This window comes from Clupea harengus, chromosome 8 (genome assembly GCF_900700415.2).
Source record: "Clupea harengus chromosome 8, Ch_v2.0.2, whole genome shotgun sequence".
NCBI lineage: Eukaryota > Metazoa > Chordata > Actinopteri > Clupeiformes > Clupeidae > Clupea > Clupea harengus.
Window position 1 is genome coordinate 12,787,019 of NC_045159.1, and position 10,721 is coordinate 12,797,739.

The window sequence follows — 10,721 nt, forward strand, 5'->3', positions numbered from 1 at the left end:
GTGATGCATGCTTTCCCCAGGGGGCGAAAACCCTCAGAAAAATCATCACACATCACTCATCATCGCCTAAGGGGGTAGGGGGAGACATTGCAATCATATGTATGAGCAGGCACTGATTTTCAGGCGACTCCCAGAACTTTTGGACACACAGTTTATTTTGCTTCGTTGTGGAGCGGCTAGCCAGCCCTCTCACGGGGTGCCCGGTCAGCCTGATTTAAATGGTTCTTGTTGGGCCTGTCCCATGGGGTACCCTGCACCCCACCCCCAAGCACTCCCCTCCGCCCCCCCCCCCCCCCCCCCGCTCGCCCGACATGGGGCCTGTGGGTCTTATCTGTCTCTGCTAACTCCCTAGATTACAGCCAGAGGAATGTGTGGGCAGATATGTCCATGGGTGTGATATAAGAATGCATGTTATGTAACAGGCTGGCTTGGCAGTCCATTAAACCAGCATTAGAGTACTACTACCAGACGAATGAGGAAGTTAGATTGCGTTCATGCAATTATATCAGAAAAGCTTAGGCTCCCTTTTTAGTTTCCACAATGTAAAAACCAAATGAAAATAAACTAAGTTTATCAGATCATGGCAATTATCTGCACTTTGAAGGTATTTACACTGGGCTGAAATGAGATAATGGGTGTTTCTGTATCTCCCAAAACAGATACAGTTATTCTTAAATTAAGAGAGAGGTGAATGTATCACTTGACCTAAGATGATGAGTATTAGGAATGGCCAATTGGTGATTTGTGTCGCTGGGTGGGAGCTGAATGTGATCATGACATGGGCGTGGGACCCTCGGAACACCGGTCGGAAAGTCAAGATCTCACTCCAGTCGTAGAACCTGGGACATATTCCCCACCCCACCCCATATGCAACAAACTCACTTATCAGAGAATCCCCTCCCAGACGACACCCCCACTACACAGACCCCCTTCCCCAAATACCACAGCTGCCCCCTTACTCACACATCACAGTCAGTGTGGAGGGCAGGCTGATAAAACAGGAGGGGGACAGGACCTATGTCAGAGGAAGGAAAGACTGAGTCAGGAAAAGAGAGAGAGAGAGAAAGAAAGTGCGGGAAGAGAAACAAGGTCTCACTCAGTGGCGTTTGTGAGCGCATGTAGTAAGGAGTAACACAACTCACGTCTGCTCCACCTGAATCAGAGGGGAAAAAATATCGAAGAACATCTGCCGCTCCAAAAGAAGAGGCAGGAACGCGTCCAAAAGGAACTACCTACGGAATAGAAGCACAGAGGGTACTGACTGGACAAATAACCACGTAAGATCTTCAACAAAAAGGACCTTTTATATCACCTCACAGGCTTGGTAAAAGGAGCTGAAGAAGTTGTCATCAAACAAACTTTCCCTCCAAGTGTCGAAGGTGAGAAGTGAAGTAAAGTGAACAACGGAGAAAAAAAAGGCACCAGTGAGTCCATCGTCACGGTGAGTGAAGGGAGCATCATTATCAATAACTATCATGCCTAAACACTACTTTCATCTATCTATCTATCTATCTATCTATCTATCTATCTCTCTATCTATCTAATAACTATCATGCCTAAACACTCATTTCAGCTTCTCACTGCATGAGCAATTGATTCACTACATGATACTGTTACCACTTCTAAAATAGGGTCAAATGTATGGCTTTTAAAAAGAGCTATTAACCATAGTTTCTGTATTTCTGTGAAGTGTTTTGTATTATTATTAGAATGAGTATGAATGCCATTCACTTCTAAATAGTTGCAGATATAACTCCCTCACTTTGAAGATACTGTTTAAAAAGCATTCAGAGAGGTAAAATAGGTACTGTGAGCACCTTTCTCTCATTATCTACCAAAATATTGACCTCTAGCTGGTCACAGGAGCCGAAACCGTTGACAGTGCCAGCCTGGTGGGGATCCGTAAGTGCACAGATGTTTCAGCCATAAACCAAATCAAAAGGACCACGTGATAAAACATCTTGTGACTCAGGCGGTCCCCCCCCCCCCCCCCCCTATTGTAAGGCCAAGATGTGTTCTCAAGATTAGGGCAAAGTTGTTAAGTTCTACGAAACACAACAATAGTGTCTACTATTATTGGCGAGTGATGTCACATATGGTCCTTGTCTTGAGGGCGGACCAGATTCACGGGATGTTGTCTGAGAACTGGACCATCGCTCTCGCAGGATGGAGACACACAGGCTCCCAGGTGCCCTGTGAACCCGTTTGTGGCCTCCTCCGTAATCTTCCTACCACCATTTGAGGGGCAAGCCTAAGTCTGTTTTTCACAGTCTTCCATTGGGGAGGGGCGGGGGAGTTCAATGTTTGGGGAGATGTCCCACAGGCTGGCAGGAGGGGAAATGTGTTTGGGTCAGCATACTGTTTCCTGAAGCTCCAACTCCTGGACTCATTGTTTGGTGTTTTTAGTCATCCTGGAGACAAAGTTGGGGGAGGTATGTTGCAGAAGGGTCGATTTCCTGTGGCGCTCGGTAACTTTAGCTATCTGTGTTTACTTTCCGCACATTTCAACACTTCAGGTCGGGCCAAAATGGTCCTTGTTTGTACAAGGCTTTGTCTTTGTCTTGTCTAAAAAATTAGAGTTCAGTAAAACCAAAGATGTAGTTGCCAAAATGGTCACACAACATTTCTGCTTGTCAATACACTCGTCTGGTAATCATGTATTTTGCTATAAAGACTACTAGTAAAGTCCATGTGTCCTCAGAATGTAACTTGATCTCTGATTCTCTGATCTTTTGTGACTTACAGTTTTTGGGGGAGAAAAAATGAGTCTGTCTCGAAACGGGACTCTGGATAAGTCGTTGTCCCAGATGGGGAACTCGGACCTCGGGGAGCACACCCGCCTCCACCACACCAACTCTGTCTCGTCAAGCATGGCACCGGCGTTGGCGACCAGCGCGGGGTCAGGCACCGTAGTGGTGCCGCCTCCCTACTCGTTGGCGGGCAGCGGAGCCGGCGGAGGCACCGGTGAGGTTCCGCTGGAGCTGCGGAGCTCACTGGACTGCTGGGCGTGTTCGGTGCTGGTGTCGGCGCAGAACCTGATCATTGCCACCATCAACGGCGGCCTGGCCAGCATCGTGTTTGGCCTCATCCTCCTGCCCGCCCTCGTCATGCTGGTGTTTGGCTTCCTGTGCCATTCCTCGGTAAGCTCCCCAGGAAGTGAGCCACTGGCTCAGGCATTTTTTTGACTAATGGAGTTATAATATGGAGGTGTGTTCAGGGAAGGGTGTGTGTGTTTGTGTGTGTGTGTGTGTGTGTGTGTGTATGTTTGTGTGTGTGTGTGTGTGTGTGTGTGTGTGTGTGTGTGTGTGTGTGTGTGTGTGTGTGTGTGTGTGTTTGAAAGAGAGAGTGTGTATGTTTGAAAGAGTGTGTGTGTGTGTGTGAACTTGATTAAAACTAAAGTTTGTGAATATAGATGAAGTAATTAATTTGTCTGATAAACTGTACCGTATATGTGCGCTCGCATCACTGACATGCTCATGTTCTAACAATGCATGTGTAAAGTATCCATGAGCACACACACACACCACGTATGTGTGTGCAAAGGTATGTCGGCAGAGCTAGGCTTCCTCCTCCAACACTCTGTATATCCTCCTCTCCCTGTCCATTCATCTCACATTCCATGGATGACTTCAAAGCAACCTCTCATCTCTTCACACTATGACTATCACACACACTTCAAGCTCCAAGTAATGACACCCAATTTGTTTGACTGATAAGCAAGAACCATCAAGATTATTAGACTATATATCAATATACACTCCTCCTCCTAAACATTTTCCTTGCACCACATCACAATGAGTGTGTGAGGCTTTGTAGTAAACCAATTCATTAAAAACTTCTCTTATAGAATAGTGACTGGTGAGTGTGTGGCAGACGTTGTCTCAGTATGTGGGTTCTTAATGGGAATTGGAACCCTGACCTTGGCATTGCTATGACTACTTTCCTGCCAGCAGAGCCACAGGAAGAACAGGGGATCAGGCTGACTTCCTGCAGTACCAGTGTGTGTGTGTGTGTGTGTGTGTGTGTGTGTGTGTGTGTGTGTGTGTGTGTGTGTGTGTGTGTGTGTGTGTGTGTGTGTGTGTGTGTGTGTGTGTGTGTGTGTGTGTGTGTGAGAGAGTGTGTGTGTGTGTGTGTGTATAAGCGAGTAAGTGTTTCTGTGTGTGTTTCTGTGTGTGTGTGTGTGTGTGTGAGAGAGAGAGAGTGAGAGAGAGAGTGTGTGTGTGCACAGGGTGTGTATCTGTGTGTGTGTATTTGTGTCTGTGTGCGAGAGAGAGAGGGAGAAAGAGAGAGAGAGAGATTGTGTGTTTGTGTGTGTGCGTAAATGTGTATCTGTGTGTGTGTGTGTGTGTGTGTGTGTGTGTGTGTGTGTGTGTGTGCGCTTGTGTGCGCTTGTGTGCGCTTGTGTGCGCTTGTGTGTGTCTTGCTCTCTGTAGCCATCTGTTAGCTATGCTGAGTGTACTCTCAAGCCAAATGCCCCTTTAACCAAGATTTCAAATTTCAAATTCGACTTAACAATAAATAAACAAAATTCTTGAAATGCCATTCATCTACACTGAAAAAAACACCCCTCTGATATAATCCTACCATGTAAATAAATTACTTTGAGTTGCGGTGCATCTAGGTGTAGTGCTGAGCATATTACTGTGAACAAAGACGCTGCCTATGCCTCCCATGTCTACAATTAGATGTCCAATTTCACATCCAGACACTTTTTGACGAAGCAAACTTTATAACACAATGCTTGACAAACATTTAACCTTAAAAAGGCTCCTCCACAGGGACCACCTGAAATAATCATAATTTTCCAACAATTGCTCCATTAACCTACTGTTCATTAATAACCAATCGTCTCTCTCCACCACCCTCCACCTACTCCCTTTTCTTCCCCACCCTCGCTCATCCACAGGTGCAGCCCCACGGGACGTCTGTGTACTGCTCGGACCTGCTGAACGACGAGGGCTGCGTCGCGCTGCTGGTGGTGGGCTTCCTGCTGCTCACGCCGCTCCTGGTGCTGGCTCTGGCTGCCTACTGCCGTCTTGCCCGCCACCTGCAGCTGGGCCTCTGCTTCATCCCCTACAGCCGCGCCGTCTACAAAAACATGCCCGCCTCACACCACCGCGGCCTGAGCTGCTGCGGCCAGCAGGGGGGCGAGAGGGAGGGGAAAGGGAGCGTGTGGGTTTGAGTCACAGGGAGGTTGGATGATGAGAGGATGCGGGCTGAGCCGAGCCGAGCTGAGCCGATACACAGGTTGAGTTTGAGGTTTTCCGTTCGGTCAGTTATGTCACTCGAGATGAGTTGGTGTAGTGACCGGTGATGTGTATATATTATTCATCCAATGGGCTGACTGGACTGATAGGGTAGTGAACTTTAACTTGCATCGGACAGGAGGCATTCAGGGATAGCAGGATGCATGCAGATAGACAGAACAGATACAAATGTAAAAGAGAGATAAAAATTTAAAAAAAGAGTAAAAGTCATATAACACACTGAATTATCTATGTTCACTGTATTATCTTCGTCTACAGTATTTTTTTTTCATGTATATTTTCATACTTTGTAGATACAAATGTTTCTTCTCTGCTAATCTCTGAATAAACTGATTTTTGTATCTGCCTGAAAGGTATATGGGTAACATTCCTTTAATATACCATTTGGGTGTTTTTGATGTGACTACGAAGGGTTAATTTGTGCTGTACAGTTTCTGTGTGCTACTGGATCTATAAAGTAATATACGGTCTCAAAACTACTCTGAGCACGCATAAATGGAGCAGTGTCTGAACTACAGACTTCAAAATAAAGTTTAATGCGCTTCTTACTAAGTGTGAGAGGCCTATTGAAGAAGAGAGATGAGGGAAATGTGCTCTTGAAAAGCAGAACGATAGTGTAGATATGGAGACAAAGCAGCAAGCTAATTCTACTTCTACCCTTTAATCAAAAACTCGTTTCCTGTTTTTTCCTCTGGGTGGTATCGTTAGGATCGCTGTTTTACGATCAGTTCCAGCCGCTTTATTGGTCCCTTTTGCCAAGAACTGTACTGACCTGGCATCTGGGGTTAGAACAATCACTTTTAATCTGATTGGCCATGGGATCAATGGCCCTTTCATGTAACTGGCTCGTTAACCAGACTGTGAGCCATGCAGACAAGATCCTCGTCTGATTACCTAATAGATCACCGGAGTCCTTGGGCACTTCGTACAGGTTACTTAGTGCTGTTGTAAACACATTTCTTAGGATTACTTTCTAGTAGGGATGACGGTTGGTATAAATCCAAATAGCGTTTGTTTTTTATACTCAGGGGCATCCTAGAGTATCGGATCTGTGCGTTAAGTAATATAAGTAAAGGACATACAATAAACAGTACAACAGTGGCGTATAATCACGATATAACAGTTATACAATTGCCAATGTTATGTCTCTACACACAGGCCTCGATATTCACAAGCCATATGATGCACATGAATGAAGCAAAAGCCTATGCTGCAGAATGCTCATTAATAAAAGGCAGACATTCTGCTGTATGCTCCGTCTCTACATTTTGTCCCATAAAATCTTTTTCACTTTTGTTATACTTGACAAGGGTACACTGTGAAGCGTGTCTGCCATCCAAAGCGCTTGCCCACAAAGCTGTTCCCTAAGACCGACTCGGCATTACGTGCTTTTGTTGCCAAAGTACTGAGCGTCCAGCAGACACGGGAGGGGCTGAGCAGACAATGTCGGTGTTTTGACCCGGAGCCACGCGGTGAGGATTAGGTATTTTAAGACTTGTGGAAATTTCCCATAGCCTTCCGCGCACGCGCAGTAGAGTTAAGCCCGCAACCGAGGTAACGGAAAAACGAGACAGGGAGCTTGGCAAAGCATCTTTATCCACTGGGAATGAATTCGGTTCACAACGTCCGCGCATCAATCTCCAAACGCAGAGAAGCGAAAAATAATACATGGATGAATCCTTTCAATCCTAACACAGGCTATCAACAGCGCAGCACTATACACTGGATGCACTTTAATATACATCAGGTAGGTTTACCTTCTAAAATGCTTTGTAAACAGGCGAGGCCAACTGTGGAGGCATGGGAATGAATGTGAATGCTGAGTCATATGAAGGAGACATAGTTACTTTGTTTGACAGTAGAATACAGAATGTCCCTTACCCTTGATGTATGTTTTGTCGAAGTTAAATTGATAATCATTTTGAGGCTTCTACAGTAGGCTACAAATAAAATTAAATAAAATGAATAGAAGAAATAAGAAATGATAATAACCATTTCTGAAACTATTGGGGGAGTTTGTGATTGTACAGTGAATTTTACGCATGGAAATATATAGATTGCAACGAACTAAATGGGTATAGATGCTGAGTATCTAACAGTGGCATACTGATTTGGCTGGTGATTTTTGTGTTTGTCGACGTCATCCTTATCCTTGGGTAGCCTGGATGGTGCTCTAGTTCCTCTTGGATTATCTGAGTGTTTATGTAACTTCGGTTCGGAGAAAATGATGTTGTTGCTTTTAATGTGGCTTACCACTTGTAACAGGGCTTTTATCCCACAGTTCCCCAACAGGATGAATTTGTGTTTTGATTTGGTTTGCACGGTCTGTTTGCAAGGCAGTTAAAGTGAGGGGATGTCTAATAAGCCCAGGCTACTGGGTAAACAGAGCAGGACAGGAAGTTATACTCTTGCATGCTACAAGAGACCGCAACACATGCAAACAGGGATCAGGTGTCAACTCAAGGATTCGTCCAATTAGGAGTGTAGAACAACTATCATTGAGATGCCTGCTACACTACTTTTAGAGAATCTCATTCTCATCACATTGTATAATATGGTTTGGAAACACAGGCGAGATGTGTACTTGTACTTGTATGTACTGTACCTTTACAGGTTAAGTGTTGCAACTTGAAAGTATGTGTGTGAAATACCATATAAGAAACACAAAAAACATTAGCCTGATCTTATGTGAGATATGAAGCTTACAAATCCAATCATACAAATCCTGCCCTTGTATATAAATCTAATTTCTTTCTCTAAAGTAATGGAACAGAGAGTGCAGAACAGTTAAATGCTCACAGACATTGTCCCATTTCCAACAGGTCTGATCCATCAGTTGCAGTCATGGGTGTGAAGGTTTTGCAGTGCTTTCCTTTTTACCGTCATGGTAAAGGCCGCGGCAAAGGAAGACTGGGTCCTCCCCCAGCCGGTAAGATATCCTGCATCTTTTGAAAGGCTTGCATGGGACATCACTGGACGGATAGATGTAGTTGGGATGAATGCATTTGAGTAAATTTGGTCATTACTGTAACGTATCTCCTGTTATTTAGTTCTCTTTGCGTGTTTACTTAGTTTGGTATGTAATGGTCTTCTCATCTTTGACTTTCTCCTTTCTCCTCCTTTCCCCTCCTCTCCTCTCCTCTACTTCCTGTCCTCCTCTCAGTACCATCTGGGGAGGTGAAGCCGGAGTTCTCCTCAGCCTCCTGGGTGTGTGACACCGAGGGTGGCGGAGTGCGGCAGGTCTACCTCTCCCAGAAGGCCCGGATCAGCTACCGGCACCAGATGGAGGGCAACATCATCGACACCACCTATTAGCCCGACTCCCCGACACCCTCCTGCCCACATAGCAGCCTTCAGCACAGCAGTGCCCAGCAAGCCATCCTTCCCCTATCCTTCCCAGCACCCCTCAGTGACTTGGCCCCACTGTCTCTCCATGATGGCAGTTCATCTGAAGGGACTTGCTTATTTGCACTCCTTAGGATAGGAACTGTCCAGATGATCAGGAATAGTAACACTAATTAGCTGTGAATCTGGGCAGGAAAAATAAAAACTAACATTGACGTTGTTGATGATGTTTTGGGTACGTCCTGTAGAAATGGAGATTTCAAAGTAAAAGAAAGGAAGAAAATGCAAAAAATAAGCAGGAATTGTGTTTACAAAACTTAGCCTGAAGTGCATTTTAGTCTCTGGATTTGTCCGTTGTCTTTTGTCTTTGTCGTCCTTTGTCTCTGTGAAGGTATTTTGTGGAGTTTTAGGTATTTATTTGTGTGTGTGTGTGTGTGTGTGTGTGATTGTGTGTGTGTGTGTGTGTGTGTGTGTGTGTCTGTGTGTGTGTGTGTGTGTGTGTGTGTGTGTGTGTGTGTGTGTGTGTGTGTGTGCGTGTGTGTGCGTGTGTGCGTGTGTGCATGTGTGCGTGCGAGCGCCAATGCCTGTATGTGTGAGTTTGGTTTCATTCTAAGCTGATCACTCCCAATTATTCTGTCTACAATGTTATAGAATATCTATATATTTGCTTGGTGTTCTTTTATATCAATAAAATTGAGACTAAAAGATTGATATCTTGCAATGTCAAAACCGATTCTGTTGAATCTATTAAATCTTCAAGAACTGTAACCATCACACCGGTGTCCTGCTGTGCCCTTTTTGTAGAATAGTCTTATTTTTGTGAATGCATGCATGAGTATTACCATATTAATGAGAAATGATCTCCCTAGTATTCATTTCAGAAACACGACAATCAAGGAGTCCCACACTGATACTTGTATGCCACGGGTGAAGGGTACACAATTGCAAATGTATGGTTCTCTGCGTATCCCTTGAAGTTGAAAGAGGCAAACAATAAAAACGCAATAATAATGTGTCCAGTTATACATTAACATATACAGGTGCTACCAGCACCATTAAAAACAGAACTCATTGACTATGTAAAGTCTTACAAGACTTTAACTAACAGAGAATATGGGGATTAAATGTTTCATAGATTTTGGGGGGCTGAATGACATCTATTCAGGTTCCATTTTGAGTGGTCTTAAACCACGTTTGTCGATTAAAATGTAAAAAGTCATGACTTAATGATTTAATAATCCAACATGACCAGTACAGTGATGGGTTAACTTCATCAGTTCATCAGTTTTTGCTATCAAAGGAAAAGGTGAAATTAGCTTTATTCTAAATCAAAATATGATTCTCAAGGCTCCTTTATATAAATTTGTATTTTTTAGTAATTCTTGTGTGTTGTTGTTGATTGGATTTTTGCGCTTGAAAGATGTCATGTAAAACTGGAAGGGAATAAGATGCTGAAACTGATATAATAAGACACATTCTGATCTTCTCTAACTGTAACATTAGAAAAGATGTAGTTGTAAAACCATTTGGATTTTTTATAGAACTGCCAAACTGTATCAAAGCAGTTCCAGACTTTGACCATATGATGGCACTATTTTCCCATGTATACTTGACACAGAAACTGAAATGAATAGGGAATTCCAGGAAATGCCTGACTTCAACTTACAATATGTGAAAGCTGAACTCTTAGATAGCTGACTTAGTCTGACACATCTGATATGTGACTGTTCTCACTATAGGTTGTCATGACTCCATGAATCCATATGTTGGTGCTGAACTGAACTAAACCTTTGAGTCAATTGTGTAAGGACCAATGTTTTAGCATAATGAATTGCCCCCCCCCCCCCACCCCACACACATACACTTTGTCATTTGTATGTTGTGGTAAAGATATTAGATATACTTAGGCCATAGTTTTCAGAGTCTTTTTCACAATAGACTGATAAAAAAACACAATGAGAACCTTTCTGGGAGACAGGATATTACATAACATGATGGATAATGGCCTGTGTTGTTATGGTGCCTAAAGGCGGAGCTTGGCGCCACAGAGAATTATGATCTTGACTAACAGGCTGTCAGTTAATCACCTCTACAGAGAGACACATAGAA

General features: G+C 44.0%; 2 protein-coding genes across 3 annotated transcripts; both read left to right on the forward strand.

Moving 5' to 3' along the window:
• The first annotated feature begins 344 nt into the window (after positions 1-344).
• tmem88a (transmembrane protein 88 a) lies at positions 345-5,619 on the forward strand. 2 transcript variants are annotated; one of them, XM_012829972.3, is made up of 3 exons: positions 345-1,441; positions 2,746-3,140; positions 4,907-5,619. In XM_012829972.3, exons 2-3 carry the CDS (start codon positions 2,763-2,765, stop codon positions 5,180-5,182), a joined length of 654 nt encoding a protein of 217 aa, XP_012685426.1. In that variant the 5' UTR covers positions 345-1,441; positions 2,746-2,762; the 3' UTR covers positions 5,183-5,619. The 2 variants fall into 2 exon arrangements, with proteins under 2 accessions (XP_012685426.1, XP_031427788.1); XM_031571928.2 differs by lacking the exon at positions 345-1,441 and adding an exon at positions 2,034-2,432.
• Positions 5,620-6,799: 1,180 nt separating this feature from the next.
• si:ch211-237l4.6 (uncharacterized protein LOC446130 homolog) lies at positions 6,800-8,877 on the forward strand. Its single transcript, XM_042708476.1, has 3 exons — positions 6,800-7,014; positions 8,090-8,196; positions 8,431-8,877. Exons 2-3 carry the CDS (start codon positions 8,112-8,114, stop codon positions 8,580-8,582), a joined length of 237 nt encoding a protein of 78 aa, XP_042564410.1. The 5' UTR covers positions 6,800-7,014; positions 8,090-8,111; the 3' UTR covers positions 8,583-8,877.
• The last annotated feature ends 1,844 nt before the right edge of the window (positions 8,878-10,721 follow it).